The sequence below is a fragment of the Oreochromis aureus genome, linkage group 12, assembly GCF_013358895.1.
Source record: "Oreochromis aureus strain Israel breed Guangdong linkage group 12, ZZ_aureus, whole genome shotgun sequence".
In the NCBI taxonomy this organism is placed as follows: Eukaryota; Metazoa; Chordata; class Actinopteri; order Cichliformes; family Cichlidae; genus Oreochromis; species Oreochromis aureus.
The window spans coordinates 23,795,195-23,819,985 of record NC_052953.1 but is presented as its reverse complement, the minus strand read 5'-3'; the positions used below and the strand labels follow the sequence as shown (position 1 = coordinate 23,819,985).

Sequence of the window (24,791 nt, the reverse complement as noted above, 5' to 3'; positions counted from 1 at the left end):
CCAGAGTGTATTTTCTCCCTTTTTTCCATTTGCATGCTCACTCTGTTTTTAGCTGCTTGGAGATCTCGCTGCTCCTCTCTGATGGGAGTTGCTTTTATCCTATGGCCTTGGTAGTGTCTCGTTCTCTCATTCTCCCAGTGGCCCACTAGCATTTTTCTGTTATTATTTTTAGCTTCATCTTAGAGTATGATAGCTGGTACGATGTGACAGAAGTGCCCCCCCCCCCCAAACACACACACACAAGATAAATCAGGGTAGTAGAAAGGCAAGTGTCGTGGATTTCAGCGTAACCCGGTGCAACATGTGGCCTGCAAATGGGCTTTATGGCCAATCACGTTTACAGCCAGCGGGGATTTCCTGTCACAGTGGAGAGCAGCACTGACGTGTAAAGCCACAGAGATTACCCTTTCCAGCAGCCTGATTTTGGAGGCTGCAGACAAGCCTACATGCTTTCTATGCTCACACTACACATGTGACGTACAGTATATTATGTAATTATTTTCTAAAGCATGAGCACTTCTTATTTTTATCTTTTCAGTGTATATTGATGTTGTAGAAAAGAAATATCATTTCTAAAAGAACCCAAGAAGACAAAACCTTTGTTTTTGTAACATAGTGTTATTCTTCAGAGATCTATTCAGAAATCTATTTATTTGTTATTTATTCAGAAACATTTTTGCAGCTATTTCTTGGGTCCAATCTTTTATGTGCTAGCAGATTGTGATGGTAAATGGTAAATGGCCTGTATTTGTATAGCGCTTTACTAGTCCCTAAGGACCCCAAAGCGCTTTACACATCCAGTCATCCACCCATTCACACACACATTCACACACTGGTGATGGCAAGCTACATTGTAGCCACAGCCACCCTGGGGCGCACTGACAGAGGCGATGTGATGTTGACTAGAATTAAGCTGGACTAAAAATACCTTGCGATTATTTCTTTTTTTGTTTCTACTCGCTTTTTTATTCCTAATTGTAATGGGTGTCTTATTTATTTTGTCACTTCTTATTTTCTCTGTGTCTTGTGTGTGTGTGTGTCTGAAGCATATTACTGAAGCAAACTAACCTGGGCACTGTCTTATCTTCACAGGGCATCAATATTGTGGGGCCCAGTAATGTAGAGCCCCCGCCTCAGCCTCCTCCTCCAGCCATGTACCAGCTGGATATTGTCCTAAAGAAAGGGAAAAACCTGGCCATCCGAGATCGAACAGGTAGGAGAAATTCCTCGAGAGTATTCAGGTTTATGTAGAGTGACAGCGGGAAATGCTTTATCTGGTTTCTGTTTGCCCCATCAAGTAAAAGTTACCCTGTGCTGCGATTAGCACAGACAGCGTAGCATCTAGAACGCCTCATTCGAAACCCTACTGTTTTAGGCTTAAAGAAAATCTGTGACTTTCTGGATTCTCTTATTCAAAAAGGTCAAAACCAAAATGAATGATGTTACAATTATTGCGGGTGTGTCTAAAAGTATTTAGACTCACATTAGAGTGAACTTAGAAACTCCCAATAGCAGATAAAATATTAGACAACCAAATAAGATAAATAGTCCTGGATGATAGTGAAGCAACTATGTGACTGCCTTTGCAGTGCTTCTACATGAACAATAGTGTCCATATATTTTCTGATAAAGAAACATGTACACCAGTATAAAACAGTTATTTATGTGTTCAGGACTTCAGTAGCTCTATGCTAGAGAGAAATATGCTGAATCAGGCTTTGGCCCAAGAAACAGCCTCAGTGGTATGGTGAAGTTTTAAGTAAATGAATAAATTGTTGGCTTTAGTTCTTTAATAGGAGTAAGAAAAATATGGAAAATCATCGGAATTACTTTGTTTTCTTTAGCCTTATCGGCTATTTTTACACACTCAAATCAACTCTTTTTTTTATCTCCCTTTTATTTACTCGCTGATCGCATGTATTCTTTTTTTAAACCACACATCACAATCCATTTTCCATATGTGACGTCAGATTGATTTAGTAGAAACGATTTGGCGCATTCCTCATGCATGTGAGCATGAAAACAATTCAGCTCTGGATTAATCTAGGCCATTGTCACATTTGGAGCCTAGACGAGTGATTCTAATGCGATTCTTCTGGTTTCTTTTGTGTAATAAGATGAAATCGTACCATAAACGCTTTCCTTGGCTACTGAGTGTGAGCAAGACCTGCAATGTAAAGACTACACACTGCTGTATTGTAAGCGATGACTATAGAGAATGTAAACTAGAAACCCTAAGTAAGAATTTATGTAGTTTTGCACCAGAGTAAAAGATACTAACTCATCTTAAACGACTCTGATAAACAAACATTTGCCTGCTTCTCTGGAGTTGGAATGTGTGATTTAATGTAAGGTGGATATGCTCAACTTTAACACATCATAAACTCTCACAGACTCTCACAGTGGATTGCATGGTGAAGGATGCTGAAGTCTCATTAGTGGCTGTAGCAGTCACCATGACAACAGATCAGAATGAGCCACCTTTGTCTCTCCTATGCATTTTGCCTGACTACCTGTCAACCCAGATAATGAGCACTAAGGTGCTGAGCTCACCTGTCCTGTTTTAGCCCATCAAGACAGCTCATTAGAGACGCGGAGAGAGACAGGGAGAGAAAGAAAGAGAGAGAGAGGAATATAACCTAGGAGTAGAATGAATACAATATTAGCAAAACACAACAATAAGTGCTGTTTTGTTTCACAGTGCTTAGCCAGGGCTTCTTTCTCCTTATATTTACAGTGGTACATCTTAACTCTTGGTCTGTATTACCAGGATGTTTACTTTTTTCCCCCTTTAAACAGCATGAAATAGGTAAACTGAAGAATACAGAAAATGATTTTCCATTTGCACATCGCTCTAGGTTCCCTTCTCATTCATGTGGCCTGAAGTAGAGCAGGATTATCAAATAAAGGGAGTTTACTGCAAGAAGCAATTTAGTTCTGCTACTTATTGATTCACTAAAAGCTCTGGCATGCATTATAAATGATACAAATAGTCTTCAGTTTATCAGCAAAAAACCAACAAAAACCAAAAGAAATTTGAAGTATTTTGGAGTGCTAGAATTTGTTAATTAAAGATGTAGATTGTTAACAATGCAGAGCTTCACACGACCATAACAGGAGGATACTGGTAAAAGAAAAGGTGAAATGTTTTGTTCGTCACCTTAGTGCTGATCCATGCATCAAAGTGATGGATGCGCTCAGACACAAGGTTGTCTTGGAAGACAGAAAAGAGAGTGAGGACAGGGGTTCAGTGCCGTGTCCTCCTTTATCCCCTTTGCCCTTTAAAGAAACAGGCTCGATAGATTTCTAAAGATGTGCTGCCTTAACAAAATTTCCCTCCTTTGAGGAAATGAAAGCAAGCAAAATACAAACAATATACACTGGTGTGAAAAAGTGTTTGCCTCCTTCCTGATTTCCTAGTGTTTTGCATATTTGTCACACTTACATGTTACTTTGTCTATGCTGTTAATGTTAGACAAAGATAACCAGCGTAAATATAAAATGCAGTTTTTAAATGATAATTTCTATTATTAAGAGAGAAAAGTCATCCAAACCTATTTGGTCCTGGTTTAAAAAAAAGTAACTGCCCCTCTTGTTAAATCGTGAATTAACTGTCATTAAGTTCAGCTTTACTAAACACACTCAGGCCTGATTACTGGCAGACCTGTTAGAACCTGTCTGACAAAGTGAAGCTAAAAGATCTCAAAAATCAACACATCATGGCACAACCTAAAGAAACACCTGAGAAACAAAGTCACTGAAATCTATCAGTCTGGAAAGGGTTACAAAGCAATATCTAAGGCTTTGGGACTCCAGTGAACCACAGTGAGCCATTATACACAAATGGATCAAACTTGGAACAGTGATGAATCTTCCCAGGAATGACTGGCCTACCAAAAAGAGTTCATGATTCAACAATAAGAAAGAGACTGGGCAAAAATGGCACCCATGAATTCCAAGACGAAAACCACTGCTGACCAAAAAGAACATAAAGGCTCATCTCACATTTACCAAAAAACATCTTGATTATCCCAAAGACTTTGGGGAAAATATTCTGTGGACTGACGAGACAAAAACTGAACTTTTTGTAAGGTTTGAGTCCCGTTACATCTGGCATAAAACTAAAACAGCATTTCACATAACACATCCTACTAACAGTAAAATATGGTGGTGGTAGTGTGATGGTCTGAGGCTGTTTTGCTGCCTCAGGATCAGGAAGACTTGCTGTGGTAAATTGAACCATGAATTCTGTTGTCTACCAAAACATCCTGAAGGAGAATGTCCGCCACCTGTTCATTCCCTGTGGTGGGCTTTTTTCAGAGCTGCCATTTTGACACAAAATAGTCAGATGGATAGCAGGTAAACAGATTTGTTATTCGTTACATTAATCATCCCTCTGCACCAGAAATGAACAGAACCTTCATTCAATTTGTTAATAACACATGCGCTTGTCTGCTAAGTTAGTTATTCAATTTTTACTCTTTCTTGTTAAAATGGCGATCATGTAATAGCTCTATACATGACCTATATGTATAGGTCATGTATAGACAGAGTTTTCAAAACTTTCAATTCACTTTCAATTCAAATTTTAAACTTTAAATGCATCATTTTACATGTGTGAGTTCCTGTCTAAGTAGTACCTTCACCAACCAACCCTTCCGGCCTCCTAACACAATGAAATGTCGGATACAAATAATACTGAAAGAAATTGTTATATGCCCTTTATAAACAATGCTACCGTTTTTGTGTCACATATTAACAGAAAGCATCAAATTTCTGTCATCTGGTCAGTTTACCTTCAGTTTGATGTGAGACAGCATCTGTAAGGGAATATGTCAAACTGAACCAAATACTGTCCTATTTATTAACATGTGTTTACAGATTGTCTCTGAAGGCTCTGTGTCATTCATTAAAGCACTAACACGAATATGGAAATATATTAATATATGGGGGTAAACAATGAAATATTAGCTTCTTTGCATTAGCCCCCCAAACTGAATGTTCTCCAGGTTCAAAGATCATTTGCGTTCCTCATAAAACATTTTGAACTACTCATGCATTTCTGCTGAGCATGCAGGTGCTTCCGATTCCATTCTGCAGAGGTTCACTGATCAGGGCTGAGGTCAGACATTGCATTTGGGGCAGTGACAGTTTGTTGGCATCGACAGGAAATACTTGAAGTACTCTGATTCTGTGAGACTTATCACATACTTATCACACACATATATATATATATATATATATATATATATATATATATATATATATATATATATATATAGTGCTGTCAGCGTTAATCTCGTTAAAATGACGTTATCGCCATAACCACATTAAGGTGGCAAATCTCCATTAGCGAGTTAGCGTGGATCGTCCCGTGCGTGTATGTTTATACACACAAATAGTACAAAGACATCCAGGATTCATCCAGGATAAAAAAATAACTTGTCAGGTGTTAAACAAACTATTTCTATTTTTGATAGTATCACAGTAAAACTCTCAACATTCTCTCATCTACATGTACAGAGTCAAATTATTTAACAAATCATCACCAGGGGAGTGCGTTTTGTCTTCAGCTTTAAAAGTCCGATAGCATGTGTAGGCAAGCAGCGTGGAAACAGGTTGTGAATGTGATAACTCGAGAATGAGAAGAAGTAGGAGTTTGAAATTGATACCGTAGGTGTATCTACTAAAAATCTTGGACAAGTTTGAATCTGGTGACCTTGATTGCAAGATCAGAGGTGAGAGGTGACGTTTTCTGAAAATCTTGTGAATGCAATAACTCGAGAACGAGGCGATGTAGGATTTTGAATCTGCTAGGATGCTCAGAGGTTACACTGGCAACTGCCAGTAATTTTTTTTTTTTTTTTTTTTTTATACACCACTATACACGTGTACAAATGAAGAAGAAACAGAGCAGGCTGTTATGAAAGCTGAAGCTTGTACAATTATACACCTGCCTATTATGCTTAGTTTAACGGGTGAAAATAACCTGATCATTATCATATTTCTGAAAAAAAATCTAGTTCTTAGAGTCCCAGCCTCATCCTAGCTGTCATATATGATAGCTCAGTGATGAGCTCAGATGAAAACTGTCTGCCTCCAATTCCCTGTGTTTGACCCAAAGGTGAAGCCCATCAGAATCTAAGACATAACAGATATAACATTTCACTGTTTTAGATGTTATGCTTACTCACAAGCAAAATCTGAACCTTGACATGAGAGAATCTGGTCATGGAAGAGGCGACTGAAGTGCTATAGGACGATAAAGACGTAGTTGTCACAGTTAAACATGTTTGGTTGAGTAGTTTTTGTGCAAACTCTGGTTAAGCTGTGCTTGATTTATCTAGCTTTTCAAAGACACCATATAGTTGTCATTTCAGCCTCTGAATATCTGAGTAGTGGTAGTTACTCCTGCACGTTTCTGCTGTGCTGCACTTCCTCTTGACCTATCTTTCTCTTGCTTTTCAAGTACGGAAGGATAATTACCTGGTGCACATATTTAGCTGTATTGCACTGAAGTTATTTAGCATAGTTTCATTTGGATGCTGAAAATTAAGTGTTGCAATTAGAAAAAAATCCTTTTGAAAAGCATTTCCTATCATCGGCATTCAGCTCTCAGAAATAAATGTGCAGTTTCACATTTGTATTGTAAATGCAGACAGTCTCTATCTGTTATGAACACATTCATGTTTGAGATGCCGGTCGGTAGATCTCCCACATAACATTACAATTTTTGGCTCTGAATATTTCAGCTGATGGCCACAAAAGCACAGGGGACTTTCAACCTTTATTGCCAGTTTTATGTCTATCAGTCATCCCTGGTTTTAACTTGTGCACAGAAACCTACATTTACAATTGTGGAATCAATATAGCTATATAAGTACAGGACTTGGGATCGTTGTTTTGAATGGTTGTTGTTTATAGCCAGTAAATCAAACAGAAAAACAGACTGAGTAAATCTAGGTGTATAATACAAATACTGTAGCCTAACTGTGCTACTCCATACAGGCCATTTACACTTATAGACACAATGTACATAAAGGCAGTATTCCAACAACTGATGTTAAGCTCAACGTTTTATTATCTGCAAAATAAAGATATAGTATAAATTAGGTCTAGTTAGAGACTAGACAATGTCTGGAATTTGAGAAATTGCCTGAATCCTCATCCTTACAGACACTTACCAGTAGCCACTCTAATTTTATCCCAGGGTAAGTAATAGCTAGCTAGACAGTTGTAGCTGCTGCCACTCGGATGTGCTGACTTGCTTTGTGTTCACTGTGAGAACCCGTGTGTGCGTGTCGCTCTGCTAGTGTGTGTGCGTATTAAGTGCTACTATTAGTGTGAAGGTTTACAGTGATTAGTTCTCAGTTTGCAAAGTACAGTGACTGTGACAGAGCTTGACACCACTGCCGACATGCTGTGTTTTGCTTTATTTTAAGCCCTCTTTATTACTTTCTCATCTCCCTTGTTATTTTCCTACAAGTCGTACTCTCTTTTGTCGTTGTCATGCCGTGCTCATTCACCTCGACTGTATTGGTCGGAAGCTCATGCTGTTACGCTATCTTCCACTTAATCTGCAGATGCACGTTATGAAACCTAATTTTTGGGTACATTTTGAAGTTGTTATTTTCATCTATGTTTATCCCCTATATGAAAATACTTGTCTCTTGTTTAGAAGTACTAGTTTCAACAACAGCTCTCTGTTTGTAGAAATGTTTAACATAATCCAGGATTTCTTCTGCTGACTGACTTGCAGTGGAGTTTAGCTTAGCTCAAAGGGTTAATAATTTACTATTTCATGCAACTACAGTGTAACTGAATATGTACATGTTGTTTGTTCTTGTGTTTTCCTACATTTGGGAGGAGAGGAGCGCAGGTGCTGCAAATATTTACTGTATCCTGTATTATTGCAAATTTGACTATTAAGTACACTTCTACTGCAGGAACAGACAAACAGCTGAGCACAAGCATAATTGTAGGTCTTTGAGGCTATAGATTGATCACATGTACGGTATCTCTTAACCAGAAAACTGCAGTACAGCATGTTGCAAACACTATTACAGGGTGATTAACAGTGTTGTCACTCTCTCTTTGTAGATAGCTGCAGACGAATTCATCTTGAGGCAGTATGGACTGTGATTGTGGCTTAGGTATTAGTGTGAAGGTTTCCAGTGATTAGTTCTCAGTTTGCAAAGTACAGTGACAGTGACAGAGCTTGACACCACTGGCAACATGCTGTGTTTTGTTTTATTTTAAGTGTCCTTAATTACTTTCTCGCCTCCCATGCTATTCTCCTACAAGCCGTGCACGCTCTTCTCTTTGTCTTCCTCTGCTCGTTCAGCTCAGCCGTATGAGTCGGAAGCTCATGCTGCTATCTAACCTGTCACTTTGGGCTTTAGTATCCACACGCACTTAGTGAAGGTTAATATTGGGTAAATTTCAGGCTGTGGAAGTAAGCTTAAAGCAGACATCAGAAGAGGCGCAGAGTGTGTGATTGTGTGCAGTTGCAATGAAGCAGGTTCTCAACCAATATTTCACTATCTCGAGATGAAGTGCCTTATGTGGAGTCTCACCCAGTACAGCCTCTTTACCAGATTGCATTCTGCCTAATGGGAATCCCCAGAGCTGTAACCATCAGTCAGTCCTGACATTACACATAGACCAGGATACACACACACACATAGTCATATTTGCAGCCACACACAGCTTCTACAACCTAAACGTGAACCCAGTCTGGGCGTGCAGCTGGAGCGTGACTGAGGGCTTCATGGGAAGTTTTACTGCATTTTTCCCTCCTCCTGTCTCAGATCTCATGACACACATCAGTGAGCCTCCTCCAGTGTGGTTCTTAATAACAGAGGTTTTGACAGGTAACCTATTGGCTAACTCCGAATAAATCTTCCCCCTCTGTATTAGTGAGGTTAATATAGCTGGGCCTTTCAAGGTTAGAACTTTGTACGGTCTCGTTTTCTGAGATTAATCACACTGAATTGCTAAATGCTACAAATTAGATGTTAGACTGACTTATTTCCAAAGGTAGTCTTTATATATATATTTATTATAGTGTCAAAATTATTGCATTAATGTGTATTGTTGTCACATACACTGTGATTTTGGCTTAGGTTTACCTAATTTTGTCGTATTTGATAATTAAAAAAAACTATTAGTCTCATTGACTGAATAACAGAGCAGGTGTTTTATTATGACATAATGCATTATTGATGGACTTCTAATGCTGTCAGCAGGTGTTTTGTCATTTATATTCATTCTGCTTTACTCACTGAAAATGTTAGCGCTAAGGGTCAGGATCTACAAATCTGACATCAGATTGTTGGTAAATTTTTGCTCAGTGTATTTGCATACCTTAATTTTGAAAAAATGGTTGGCAGGTTTACTGTTGTATGTTTTTGGATTTGAGATTTTCTACTACACTACTGTATAATCTCTAATATAACACATAGTTTGTATTGCCAGTGCATGGACTTTGGACTCCTTGTGGGGATTTGTGCCAAGCGTAGCATGAAGGGGGGTTTCCTGATGTTGGGAGGAGTTGTTGCTTTTAAGCAGTTTGAGCTTCAGCCGTATGAGCTTAAAACGGAAATTGTCCTCTTTTTTGGCAGCTTGTCCATCTATGTCAAGACAACGACCAAAACTTTTCTTTATGTGATCTTTCATTTATGCCCCCATTTCATTCACGTGGGCTGATGCGAGTCACTTTACTCTGGTTTCACTCAGTCCTCTCTATGCCGTCTTCAGCTTGATCAAAATGCTGCCGTCAGGCTCCTCACAGGCACCCAAAAAACAAGATCATATTACACCTGTTTCAGCTTCTCTCCATTGCTTGGTTGTGAGGTTTAGAATTGATTTCTGTTTGTCTGTAAAGACCTTTATAGTTTGGCTCCTTATATCACCGACCTTTTACACTCCTACTCCATTTTCAGGTGCCTCAGCTCAGCTCATTAGAGTTTTTTGGCTGTCCCACACTTTAGATTCACACTTAGAGGAAATCATATGTTCTCCATGCGTGGCCCCAAACTATGGAACAGCATTCCCATCACACTCTGATCTGCTCCCTCCTTTCTCTTCTTTTATTTATATTCATTGGCGTTTGAGTCTGTCTTATGTGTTCAGTGTGTTTTTGTCTGCCACATTTGTATATGTTTAGCACCTATCAGCAAATCCAGCCCTCTCTGAACTTTCCTTTCTTTAAAAATCGATTCCCTTGTTTACTTTTGTATCTATTTTGCCTGCTCTGCAGCTGAATAGATACAAAGTTATTTCCAACTCAACTTTTGTGAAGTTGAGTGAAGAAATAAGGAAATAAAAACAAGAGTATATTGCTGAACTCTTTAAAGGCCTTTTTATTTCCACCTCCACCCTTCACCCATCCCTCACAGCGAAATTAAAACTCTTCTTATTGAGTGTGATGCTTATTTTTAGAGCATACTATTACACTGTCCTATGCTGACACGTGATTAACTGCTCATATATTATCATTTAATAATTCAGACCCGTTTGTCTGGCCTGTACTGACACAGAAAGCTATTGATCATGAATGCATAATGAGCATCTAGTAATTGATGATGAAAATGAGGAAGAAGAAGAATGAATTGTTCTACACAGCAGTGTAAATCAATGTGACAGACACCATTGTTGTCTTATTACATCTTTCACCCTGGAGTCAGAAACAAGCACCTTTCATTAGCTCATTAGAGAGCCTTCATTAAGATAGTGTCATGTGGAGCAGACTATACTAGGTCTCGACTAAAGCCCGACCGGTACTAGAATTGTGCGGCCTGTGCTTTTTTTGGATTGTTTAGGAAGTAAGAAAGAAAGATATGAACATGTCACCTGGTTTATATTGAACTATCAAAGGCAGGTCAAGCGATATATCAGATATATATCAGATATATCAGTGTTCAAGTAGGCATAACATCACCATCTTAACACAATCTTCCTGTAGCATGCATTATAAGAACTTTATTTGGTTTCCAACGCTAGTTTAAAACTGTTCTATTTTTTGCCCCTGCGTGAATAATAAACTAGAGGCGTGTTTGTCCTTAAATGTGTGGCTGTGTCTAACAGAAACACACATCAGCATGGAAATGAGGTAGTCACAAAAAAGCAAGAAGTGAATATTGTAGTGGGGTTTGAATGACCGCTGCACTGTGAGTGTATGAATGCCACAATCACAAACTTCATTTCCTTTGATGAGTTTTCTCCTAAGACATTAGTGATTGTTAAGGGGTTTGATTGGAGCATTGTTTGGGATACTTGCTTCCACTTGGATTGATTTATAAATGGAAGCATTAGACTTTGATGAACCTTGTCTATATTTTCACTCTGTCCCTGTAATGACTGTGTGGCAGCCTCATTTAACTGGAGCTGGAACTGGTAGTTTTTGAAAGTGTCTCAAATTCACAACGAGTACTGAAAAGTCAAATGCAAATGATGAGAAACAAGCTTTTTTCACAAGGTCGGCAGTGTTCGCGTTCATCATTTTGGAAAATTATACATACAAGTTATTGTCTATAATATTTTCTCATAATACCAGAAACAATGAGCTGAGAAGCTGAAACAGTGGGATGCTGTATGCTTCATGATTTTTGTCACATTAAGACTGAAGATCCTGTTTGCATTGTCCCAGGAGGAAAAGCTGGGATTTTCCACATGATAACATGAGAGGCTGAATCATTTCTGCTTTGCTGCAAATTATTTTTTCATTGCACTGTGAGGAGTGGGAATATGATTTTTGATAATGTGAGTATATGTCAGAGCTGTGCATTAATACCAAAAGCAAGAAATCAACTTGAAACTATTTTGGGGAGTTTTAGTGAAGACATTTATTCAAGAGAGACAGAGAGAGTGAAATAGAGAAGAAAAACACGGGAATGTTGTGGGAATGTTGTGCAATCTATGAAGGGGTAATAGACAGAGAGGAAACTGAAGAGGTCATAATGAGAGTGGTTGTCAACATTATGTGGAAAATAGCTGTATCAACTGAGCTCAGTCTACTGTGTTTTAATACAAGCACCAGCTACTGCAGATCAAAGGGAAACACTGCCACATGTTGACTTGAGCGTAACTTTCAAGTATAATGTGCATGATGCGCACATTGCTTTAATTTAACATTTGGACCCAAGCGTGTATTGGTGGGAAGAAAACACATTGAAAGGCTGATCCTATTAAAGGGAAAAATGTAGTCTCATTATAGCCCTGATTGGGCTTCTGTGTTAGTTTTTAGCACAGCTGCTGTTTTCCATTCACTCTGTCTCCTCAAACCTGTGTGCTGCATCATCTCCACTGGCTCAAAATAGTAATCCTTCAGATTTTTTTAAATTAATTGGGAAATCAACAAAGTTGCAGGGATGAAAATCTGGTTAATGGCGCAGATTTTGTTGATGTGGCTCTCTGTGGTGTTTCTGGCACGCATCACATTTCAGGCCATTTGAGCTCATTGACCTCTCTCAGAACCTTCAGTTTACTTTACAATAGAGCCATACGCTGACAAATTCAACAGCTTTAATGGTGGAAAAAAAAAGGGCCCTAAACTCCAACAAGCGTGGCTCTCCTCACCTGCAGTCGGGCTTTGAGTTGTGGGCTCTTCAACTGAAAACTGCTTAGACTGATACTTCCAACAGTGAGAAGCCACTCTTGATTTAATGTGCACTGTGAACATTCATGAGTACACAGTGGTGGAGTACACTTTAGTTTGTTTCAAGTACAGTCATAGATTTGCCCTCTAAACTTACTCTGCAGTTAATACAGCACTCCAGATAGTGAAATAAAGCATTAAAGTAGTAAAGGCCCATTTAGTAAAGGCTGACATTATTCTCTTAAGGTATGCTCTTGAACTTTAATTGAAGAGTGTGAGTAACACTAATAATGTTTTCTTGTTTTGGAGTGTTTGTTAATCCTTTTTCAAATGACCGTTTAAAGTGAAATAGAAGATTTTGTTGGAGTGGGTGTTTTTATTTATTTATTTATTTTTTTGGATAGTGGATAGCGTGCTCTTACTGCAGGCCCAGGTGTCCCACATGGCAGTCTGCCTTACTGGCAAAGAGACACAGAGAGCAGTGCTTTTATGGCCAGTGCTCATTAGTTGTTCTGAACAGATAAATGTCTGGTGGATTATGTTCTCAGCTGTCTTTCAAGAAGACAGAGAGCTGCTATCAAAAAGAAGTGTATCATGGGCTTTTAGATGTGTTGATGTTCCACTCCCAGGGCAAATTTACCTGGTCTGTACTCCTCCGAGTCCTCACTTAAATACATTTATTTCTACTCTCGGATACTGTTACACAGTTTTTGTGGTCGGTTTTAAAAGCATCATACAAAATTAATAGATTAACACTGCGAATGTGAAGTACGCATTAGCTGTTTGTGTTCTTGGTCATTTCTTGTCTCTCAGTCAGATCTCTTGCTCACTTACCCACTGGTCTGTGGAGCCAAAGATTTGATTTAGGAAGGAGGATTAGAAGGAAAACCAAATCTTTAATATCTCATTTCGGGGAAATCATGGATTTTCGATTACACGGGCGTCGCTCGAGAAAAGCCCTTGTTCCAAATACAGACTTTTAGTGCTTCCGACCTGTTCACTGAAATGAACTGAGACGCACAAACATAGCAACAGTGCTGACACAAGCATCATGTTAGTAGGTGAAGCTTCATGTGAGTCAGTCAATATTATCATTACTGAATCTGGTCCCAGAAGCCTCCTTTGCTGACTCTTCCACCCATTCCTTAATTCCATGAATTAAACATCCAAACCAGTTCAATTAAAATACGTTACATACATATAAGATAATTTCTTTTTACTTCATTGTTCAATCTTCACAAGTGTAGGCTATCTTAGCAGTATAACTATTAAAGCAAAAAAAGGCAAAACGCACACTTCAGTAGCTGTTTCTTTCTTTCTTTCTTTCTTTTTTATGTCAAGCCAGTATCAACATTGCTCAGATAGCAAGATTTTCCTCGTTCCACTCGCCTAGTCAACCTGATTGTTTCCTGTCCAGGGAAGAGCTTTAGAAATCTCCTTGTGTGAAGCTGAAAGAGCAAATGTGACTCAGTGTTGTATACTGAGTGCCCAGAAAGCTGGGTTTTGAATTTCCTGATGGTGTATTTAAAGACTTAGAAATGTAAAGTTTACATTTGCTTGTGATCTTCTCAGTACCTCATATGTTTTGCTCAATAATTATTAGCATAAGTGCAACTTAATGGCAGAAAGAGAGAGAGACGTAATCACTTTCCTATGGCAGCACTTCAGTATCCAGAGCACCCATTTTTGTGACCTTTGCATGTTTTTCGGTGTGTGGCACATTTCTTCCTTATACCCAGTGTCCCCTTCTTGAGCCCTCCTGTTCTGTAGCTTTCTGCTCATAAAGTGAACAAATGTCCTGGCAAACCAATGTCACAGTGTGTGGATGCAGACTGTGTGGAGTGAGGAGGTGGACCCAAGAGCAGATATTAAAAAACTAAACTCAAACTTAACAGAAGGCGAACAGTTTATTAAGGCTGGTAAAACATTACAAAACAAAAGTCAAAGGCGAAACTTAACAATAACCTAAACTTGGAGAACCCAGTCTAAACATAAACTCTGGAACATGAACATAGAAACCTGGCATGGAAAACCTGGAAGACTTGGAATGGTTATATAGATCTGGAAAAATTGCATGACATAGCAGGATAGCAGACGATTGGATGAGGAATGAATGAAAACACACAGGAGGTGACCAGGGAAGTGGAAACACTTGGGAAAACAGCTGATTAGAATGAACATAATGACACTACAGGGGAAGTGAAACTAAACACAGTGAACATGGGACACCAGACCTCTTGAAAATTAAACGGGAAACATAACGGGACGCAGACATGACACGAGCTTGACAACATAGGACACGCATGCATGAAACATGACAGGTTAAGACACGCAGACTCAACATGACAAACCGAAAAGGGAGACTTAAACACAGGGGGTGATGACACAAAGGGATCTAAGAAACACTGAACTAAAACGGCAACCAAGGCAAAATAGAATGAGCTTATATAACCTAATGAACTTAAACATAAACCATAAACGTCAAAATATATAAAAACTCAAAACGATGAGTCAAATGACAACCAATCCATGAGACCTCCTACAAAACCTATAGCTTATTGATCTATCTACCTAACAGCCCACATTTGAGACATAAATCACCTAATTTTTATGGGCTTTTCCCAAGTGTGCAGTCTTTTGAAAAATCAGATATGAATGTCATACATAATGGTCGGTTTCCAAGAAAGCATCTCCCTGCTCGCTCCTCTGTGCTGTACCCACTCTCACTCATATTCGGCCACCCACAGCACCAGCCTTTTCTATTTCATACTTTTCAGCCTGCATGTGTTTATGGCCTCATAAAGCTGGCACTGTGGGATGCAGAAGGTCTGAATCAATGATGTGTGTCTGAGGAATATTGACCTGCTGGGATACAGAACGAGAGCGAGATAGAGAAAGAAAGTTGGAGCACTTTTAGAAAATAATGCCTTTAGCTGCACACTGTGGTTTGGGACAATTTCAGATAGTTCATAAGTTATCAGCTCATATCAGTGATATAAGATGTTGCAGCTTTTTCTTTATTTTTTTCTTTTTGTTTCTCTGACATGACTGGCTGTATATGTTTACCTCTCTTCTTGTTCTTATCCTGTCATTCGTGTCCTCCTGCTGCAGCTTCCTTGCAGTAATGTGTCAAGAGCAACGGTGTGTAAAAAGCTACATGTGTGTGTCTCTAGTAGCTCTGCGAGTGAGCTTGAGGGTGTGTGAGTTATTTTAAATGTGAAGAAATGGACACCTTTTCCCATCAGGCCAGTGTCTTTGCATATTTGCTCTAAGAGCAAAGCTTCCTAGCACTGAAAGAACACACCACTTAATATATTACATATGTTAAAATATTGAGTATACTATAAAATTATGCTGACGATAATAGTCAACATAATTACTCACGCTTCATTTTTATTATAGTGACAAAATAACCCAGTCGACAAGTCGTATCATTACTGTTCTTTACTGCCTCTCATAAGCATCAGCAATGTCGTTATGTAGGAGTCAGATACTCGCTGGTATTGTCATGCTAATGATAGGGAAAGACTCTTATCTTGAACTGATGAGACATGTGCAAACACTGAGCACAGAAGCTTTTATCCACTAGTTCCCGTCCTGTCAGTCAGCAGTTCAAGCTCTTTAAGAGAAAACAGAGCAGATTGTTGGATATAAAAGATATGCTCTGTGGCTGCTTGATCTCTGTTGCTTGTCAATATGTAGCATATGTTAATGTACAACATATAGCCAAAATTCTTCCTTTGACTTTGGAAAGCACCGTTAACGTGCAGCGCATCTGCACATCTCTGTTTGTAGATAAATCAGAATTGCTCGATATTACCATTCCCTCCCTTGGTGTTTTGGTCACAGTGATAACACAACAGTGATTCAAGTCACGTACTGTATAAACAGTCACATCAGGGTACTGTTTCATTGGAAGATAATACACATCATAATTATAGTTACCCAAGTCAAACAAATTTTCTTTAGATATAGCGCAATATCACTAAATTTGCCTCTAGGGTTTTTTAACAATCTGTATAGCGTACATAACCCTTTACTCTCAGAACATCATGTTAGATAAGCACAGACTCCCCAGCAGACTCATTAACAGAGGGGAAATAAGAAAACCTTGGGTAGATATAGAAAATGCTTGAAAACAGATATGCAGTAAATGAAGACAAAAAAAATGACAAGGAACTTTTAAATGACAACAGATGATAACTTTACAACAATAAAATAGCATTCGTCTTCAAAAACTGCTGGCATTGGGATACATTCAAAATGCAGTTTAAATGACTATAACAGAATACTATTCAACCAGAACCCTGACAGGAAAACAGTAATCTGACTGAGTGAGAGGAAGCAGGGCACTGTTTTGGCGCATTGATAGATCTAAGTATCTGAACTTTTCTGTCACATCTTCAGAATCAGTATGTATCTTTAAAAAAAATCTATATTTTTGACAGCACTGTAACTTTGTAAATTTGTGGTAAGTTAGGCAGCTGACAGACTAAAGCCACAAGTTAAGAACCTTGGAGTTATTTTAAACCTTCTTTTTTCAAATCCCACATAATTTAGATTTCAATACCAAGATATGCTTCTTTCAGCGTGGGAAAATCTCCAAAGTGCAATCCTTCATGACTCTCCACGATTCAGAAAAACTTGTTCATACATTTAGTTCCAGTAAACTGGATTATTTCTGTTCTCTTGGCTGGATTTTCTAAGAAAAGAAAAACATTAGCAGGCTGTAGCAAATTTAGAAGTTCCATGGTTCACTAATATAAGTAACCAAGAGGAAGTCACTATATTTTCTGCACTGGCCTCCAGTATTGTACAGAATCCACTTTAAAAGGCTCTTGTATCTAAAGAACTTACACTGTCTTGGACCATCGAACGTTTCTGACAGTCTGTCATGTTATGTTCCAGTTCGCTCCCTGAGATCCTTCACTGCCAAACTGTTAGGCAGAGAGACAAAATAGTTGAGGATGCAGTTTTGTTTTTCATTCCCCAAACTTTGAAAAGGCCTCTATTCAGGAAGCACATTTTACCAACAGTTTTTGGAAACTCCTAATGACACACTTCCTTGCTCTTGCATTTAAACTGTGTTTTGACTTAACAGGAATAGAGTCAGCCTTGGTGCTTTTCATTGTACCACTGTACTACTCGCTGTCAGTAGCTCACACATATGTGTATACATACAGGGAGTTTAACAGCCAGTCATGTGCACATAACCTCTCAGAGTGCAGCTTGTGTTTTAAGTAATGGGATACAGCTGTAAAATAACATTTTATTGATTTGATCTAAAATTATTTCTGTATGGGTTAAAATTAGATTTATTTGCTTCCATGTAATCTAAGCAAGTTGTCCCTTTGGTAGCCTTGTTTGTTGATCCCATTAAAGTTAATTGTTTTTTGCATTCATTGTAAGCATCGGTGCCTGTTTGCAGTTTGTGCCCCACGGAAAAACACTAGCACGAACCAATGCCGTCACCTAGTGGTCATATAAAGCCACTGAAAACATTTAATATTTGCATCACATGACCGTAACTGTGAGTCATGTGGCCGATTCTCTCCGAGGCTGCTTCACAGTAGCATATCAAGTTTTTCATATGTTTGTATTTAAAATTGGTCTGAGGGGAGAACACAGTGCAATAATAAATAGTATAAAATAATACAAAAATAAAAATACTCTAAAATAAATAAATAAAATCGTATGCTAAAAAAACATAGTTTTCACGTTAAGAAATTGTGCAGAGGCAGCATTTGTTTATTTTTAATTTGACAAAATCCCGTAAATCCTGATTACTCTATCAGTGGGCAGAAACAAATATTTTTTTCACAACAGAGTTGCTGCTCTTCGGTAAATTCCACAAAGTGAAGAAGGTGATGCCCGGTTGACCATTTAAATAATAGAAAAATGAAAAATGGCTTTGTCCAATCAATATTTAGATCGTCAGTGTATGCCGGAATTGTATTTTAATTATATCCGACTGTGTGTTTTTATGTGTTTGCTTTTCTTCTTCTTAGGGACCAGTGATCCATACGTGAAGTTTAAGATTGCAGGGAAGGAAGTGTTTAGAAGCAAGACCATCCATAAGAACCTCAACCCAGTGTGGGATGAGAGAGTTAGCCTTCTGGTGGAAACCCTGAGGGACCCACTTTATGTCAAGGTACAGCAGATAAGTACTGAGGCAAAAATGTCACCTCGCTCTAAAATGTCTTTCTTTAAGTTAATGTTAAATCTCTCTGTAGAAGTTATAAAGAGTAAAAGGTCTCCATTTGTACCATAGCTGTACTTAAAGTAGCTGCTTTATATTTGTCCCTTTGTAGGTCTTTGACTATGACTTTGGACTTCAGGATGATTTCATGGGCTCAGCATACCTCTATCTGGAGTCACTGGAACATCAGAGGTCTCTTTCTCTTATTTGACTAATAATATTTTATTAACTGCCTGTTTTATGCACTTTTAGACACCCTTGGTCTTTTCCCTTTGATTCACTATTAAGTAAACAGTCTGATTGACTCTGTATCTATGGATTGCCTTCAAAGCCTGTACTGGCAAATAGATATAGTCTTTGACGTCCCTCTAGTGGTAGTCTTTGGTACTACAGCTCATATTTTCATGAAGCCAAACGTTTGCCTGTGAAACCATAGACAGACATACACTGCAACAAATATCCCTGTTATTTAAAGTAATGTACAGACATATTTATTTTTACAGTTTGTTACTGTAAAATTAAATATAATATAGAACATAGAATATAGGACATGACCTTTATAATACAATGAGCTGATGGACTGGTATCATATGGTCATTTTCGTGTTTCCATTATAATCTATATTAAAAGTTTAGTTATAGTAGAGTTAGAGTTATAGTTAGTTAAAGTTAGAGTTATAGTAAAATATATCAAGTAACTGACTTTCTAAGTATTGTGCATCTAAATCTAAGCTTACAAGAACAAAAGGAATAATGTAAGTTTGTAAAGCTCAAATCCATCAATATTTTTGATAATCTAATCACTCACACAAAGTGTACTGTGTTTTTACAGCAGTTTGTTACAGTATAAAGTATAGTATCTCAAGTGGGACTGATTATTTTGCATTATATAGTGTGAACATCTCAGGGAAAAGGCACATGCATATGATTTTGGTTACCTTAGCTTGTTTTATTTCTAGTCACATGGAGGCTGGGTGAATATAAACTGGCAACAGCACACATTTAATCTTGCTATATGCAGGTGTTATTTCTGATAATAATGATGAGTCCAGTCTAATCGGTTGCCCTAGCCGGCAATCAGTGTGATGGGAAGTCACCTTACACAATATACTGTTTTTACAGAGGAGAATATGACCTCATGTAAGAGGTTTCTAGAGCAAGTATAACTCAGTGCTTTTACACCTATGACAAGTTAAGACACCTGCCTTAAAAACTATATAAAGACCTTGAAAGCGAATTAGTAAAAGGTTAAATTAGCTCAATAACTTGTTTTTGTTTATGTTGCATGGCTGTGTTGATGTTAACATAAAATTCACTAATAACATCACTAGATGAATTTTAAAGTTACTTTTTAAATTTTTCACCATGCATTTTTTTACTGCTTGTACAATTTATATGTAAGTGCTTACAGGAAACAATATGGCTTATTGTTTATCTCCAAAGGGCACTGGACGTGACGCTGGACCTGAAGGACCCACAGTACCCTGAACATAACCTGGGCAGCCTGGAACTATCCATTACTCTGACACCAAAGGAGGGAGACGTGAGGGATGCTGTAAGAAATCTGGAAATCTATAATAACTCTGATTATTCATTCATCTCTGTCTTTTCATGCATACACCACAAATCCTCCTTTTCTGGGGGGAATCACTCTTTTATCTTACTTGCTACATAAAATAAAGAGTATCCCATCCCTACAGTAGGCCAACATGGATGAATCATATTCCTAATCCTTCACTTTAGCATGAGTTTTCCGAAAGACACTAAAAAGATCATTCAGATAGTTTTAGGACATAAATGAAGTTCAGCACCCATGTTACATGTAAACGCTGTGTTCAGGTTGTGCTAAAGAACAATGTGCTGGTTTCGTTCAGCCTCACTTAGTGGAAACTCAACTCAGCAAATACATATGCATAAACTAAAGTGTAATGAATATGTTGTGTGTAAAAGTTGCATGTTCAAAGAACACTGGATCTTCTTTCCTAATTATGTTGGCTCGTGCCTCTGCGGACGTGCATGGGGTTTCGGAGTTGCATTTATTTATGTTCAATTATTTGTTTGGTTAATTGGACCCCTGCATGCTCGATTCAGACCAAGGCAGAGTCATGGGGGAAATATTTTATTCCTTTTGATCTGATGTCTTAATTCTGCAGCTTATTTACTACTGTAGTTCAGAGAGTCCACAATTGACAGAACAAATAAACTCTATTTAGGTTAAGCACCAGTTTGGATTTCTCCCACTGTGAAAAATTGAGTACAAGGTTATAGTAATAAATTCTCTCTGTTGCCATCTACTGGTACGAACCTGTAAGATGGAATAAATAACTTTAATTTGCTTTTTGAGATCCTCGAGCAACCGATGACAACTCAGCGTCAACAATGGGACTTTACTCAGTTATATTAAATTTGATGAGCGCTTGTTTAACATGATGGGATTTATTTCTTCATTTTTTTCTCAAAAACAGAGAGGGCCAAAATCTGTGACATGTGAAGAAGACTCAATGCATTTTAAGGAGATTTTTATAGCTTGCCACCACAAAATCTATTTGTGTGTCCAGTGAAGTGAAATACTTAATTACAATTATTCAAATATGTGAGCAGGTAAGAGCTTTAGGTACTGCCTTTACTTGGGTCTAGGGTGGAAAAGGGCAGGAAGAACAAGTGTATAGAAAATAGTTATTAAAATGTGTGAAATGTATCAACAGGCACCAGTGTATATTATATAAATACATAATTTCTGACTCCATAGAGTGTTTATACTGTACATTCACTTAACTTGCATGATTGTGGCTGCCCTACTCTCCCTGTCCCCCTCACACCCCTATCACTGACCTCCATGCCCTTTAACCTCTGGCCGTTCAGCCTTAAAGGGAGATACTGGGGGGTTTTCTGTAACCGCTGTGTCTCATTTACAGACCATGCTTTTGAGAAGGAACTGGAAACGATCTAGTAAGGTAAACTAAAACAGCATGTAACTCATGAAACCTCTAACTGTACTGTAACCCCACTACCGACCGCACCTCACCTGTCCTTCTTCACTGGTGTTCTGGTACATGGATGGAGTCTCGGTGGCCCTTCCCCTCCCTTCCTCCGTTTCCTCCTTCCACAAATGTGGTATTGGCAGTTTTTTTTTCTTTAATATTTCTTCAGTTCTCATTGTCACCAGCTTATTTTCCACAAGCTGCAATATACTTTGCATCAGCTGAGGTTATGTCAGCTCATTTTTGGAATGCAAGTGAGCTTAAAGGTGAACTATTCTTCACATGTGTGAAGGCAAGCCATACAGTCAGGTCCGTAAATATTTGGACAGAGACGACTTTATTCTGATTTTGGTTCTGTACATTACCACAATGAATTTGAAATGAAACAACTCTATTCAGTTGAAGTGCAGACTTTCAGCTTTAAATCAGCGTGTTGGTGAACCCTCTGTATTTACTTTCATGGAGTCTTCTCTTCATGGTAGACTTGGATATCGATACGCCTCCCTCCTGGAGAGTGTTGTTCACTTGATAGGATTTTGTGAAGGGGCTTCTCCTCTCCATGAAAACGACTCTGCGATCATCCACCACTGTTGTCTTCCATGGATGTCCAGGTCTTTTTGTTTTCCTGAGTTGACCAGTACTTTCTTTATTTCTGAGGATGTGCCAAACTGTAGATTTTGTTACTCCTAATAGTGTAGCAGTTTCTCCTATGTTTTTTTTTTTTCTGTTTTCTCAGCTTAAGGGTGGCTTGTTTCACCTAGATGGAGAGCTCCTTGGAACTCATGTTGTCTGTTCACAGCAAAATCTTCCAAATGCAAGCTGCACACCTCAAATCAACTCCAGGCCTTTTATCTGCTTGAATGATAATGACATAACAAAGAATTATCCACCATCTGCCCATGAAATAGCCTTTGAGTCAAATGTCCAATTACTTTTGGACCCTTTAAAAAGAGGATGGCACATGTTAAGGAGCTGAAACTCCTAAATCCTTCATCCAATCTGACTGTTGACACCCTCAAATGGAAGCTGAGAGTCTGCACATTATGTCCATGTCCATTACAGAATTATAATTGAAATATGTTTCCATGAACAGGTCTCCAACTATGTATGGACCTAACTATATGTGATATAAATACATTAAGGGTGGAAGAAATACCTTACAGTCAGTAGCATGTTTTTTTCAAGAGCACTTGTTGTACTAGTTGTAAAGATCAGCAACAATTGTTAGAACTTTTATTAATAACTTGCCAACTTTGGAGCCATTTTTGTGAAATCAGTCAGTAATAATGCAGCTCAACAGTTCAAATCATTCATCAGTGATATATCTGTGCTTCTTCCACCCTTGATTTGCGGTGCATTGCAGCTATTATGTGGGAAAATAAGGCAGATTTCTATTCTGGGGTTTTGAAGAAGTCCTCTACAGCAAATATGCTGTGAGATATGAAGTATTGTTGACTTTTGACTTTTTACTGACTATAGGACACTCCTAGACCCCTTTTACATCCAGTGAAAAAACATTTTGACGTCATTTTGAGTTCCCATCTTGCCGCACATAAGGAGCTGTTATCTTTTGGTTTCATTTTTTGTGATTCTTGTTGGCCGTGAGGTTGAACAGAAAGCATGCTGTTTGATGTTCCGCTTCTTCTTACTGACTCGTGCATGACGCACATACCTTGTCTGTTTTTTTTTTTTCCCCAGGAAAATTCATCAATTTTAGTGACAGGAATCATTTTGAGCTCAAAATTGAGTTTATTCACACTTTTATTTTGTTTGTTTTTTTACTCACATTTCACTTTTAGTGTTATTGAGATAGAAACTTTATGATATCCACCAAGAGACATATACATTTGAAGTATGTTTGGTTGGAGATGGGCAGACGTCCTGCTGTATCGTGCCTCCCCAAACCAAGCCTTTGAAGCCTCCAAACTGTGCCACCCTGCCTGTGACTCGGGAATTCACTGAAACACTAACTATTTGCTTTTGCTACCCCACCAAAAAAGCACTGCTCCTGAGTGCCTGCTTGCCTCTGTGTTGCATACAGTACATAGTTATTTTTACACCACCACTTCTTCCTTAAAGAAGCATATATGACTATTGAACCCACTGTAGAAGATGCAAACTTTTCAAACAGCAGTTTGAGATAATAATTAGGAGGCAGAGGCATGTTAATACAGGTCTGTCTAACTTTACCACAGGGCAAAATGCTGATTTTGGGATTATTTTTTATATCTTTTCTGCTTCGAGAGGGCTGGCAAAAGTTTAACCCTGTGCAACGCAGTATTAGTTCTTAAACTGTATTAAAAGACTTTCAGCCTGTGAACATCTTTGTGTATGCTCTCCATCCTGCTGTGTTCTGGCAGTGAGATATGGATTCCTAATCCAAATAGCCCATGGTTTTCTATAACAACAAATATGTGGCAACAGAAAAGAAGGATGCAAGGGAAAAGGGATTGTGCTCTAATACAGTAGGACATAACAGCGACCTCTCATCATTAGCATATAGCGTGTTGGTAGCAGTGAACAGGAGCCATGGAGGATGTGGGAGTTGCTGTATGGGAGGTTGGCTTTAATGCAGGGAGCTATTCGCAATGTTTAATGTCTGGAGAATGGAAATTAAGAAGCTCCGTCTCTAGATCAAAGGCCTGCGCTTGCGAGGCAGGGTTTGTTCAGAGTTTAATGAAATTCACCCTCAAAACAAAAGCTATGCTAATATGTTCTTCCTAACAAGGAAGGAGGAGAGAGGAAGGCAGAGGGAGAAAGTGGATGTGTATTTGTTTGACAAATAAATAACCCTGCTCTTTGTTTTAGTGAAGGATACTGACACGATTCAAAGAGAGGTTAAATAGGCCTGTAAGTGCTAAGAAAAGTGTTGAGGGAAAAAAAAAAGACTTAAATAAGGAGAATAATCAATCTGAATTACAGTAGCTTACAGTAGCCAGATGGAATAATAATGTACTGTACAGAGGAAAACTATAAGTAACTGCGAGGTTCCCCAGTTTTGGAGTAAAAACTGA

General features: G+C 38.4%; 1 protein-coding gene across 1 annotated transcript in view; it reads left to right on the top strand.

The window, feature by feature from the left end:
- The window catches only part of mctp1a (multiple C2 domains, transmembrane 1a), a 132,140-nt gene that overhangs the window by 48,356 nt on the left and 58,993 nt on the right, over nucleotides 1-24,791 (top strand). The window contains exons 2-6 of the mRNA XM_039621225.1: nucleotides 1,093-1,213; nucleotides 18,607-18,749; nucleotides 18,910-18,989; nucleotides 20,240-20,351; nucleotides 21,712-21,750. Coding sequence (XP_039477159.1) covers nucleotides 1,093-1,213; nucleotides 18,607-18,749; nucleotides 18,910-18,989; nucleotides 20,240-20,351; nucleotides 21,712-21,750 — 495 coding nt within the window. The remainder of the gene's footprint in view (nucleotides 1-1,092; nucleotides 1,214-18,606; nucleotides 18,750-18,909; nucleotides 18,990-20,239; nucleotides 20,352-21,711; nucleotides 21,751-24,791) is intronic.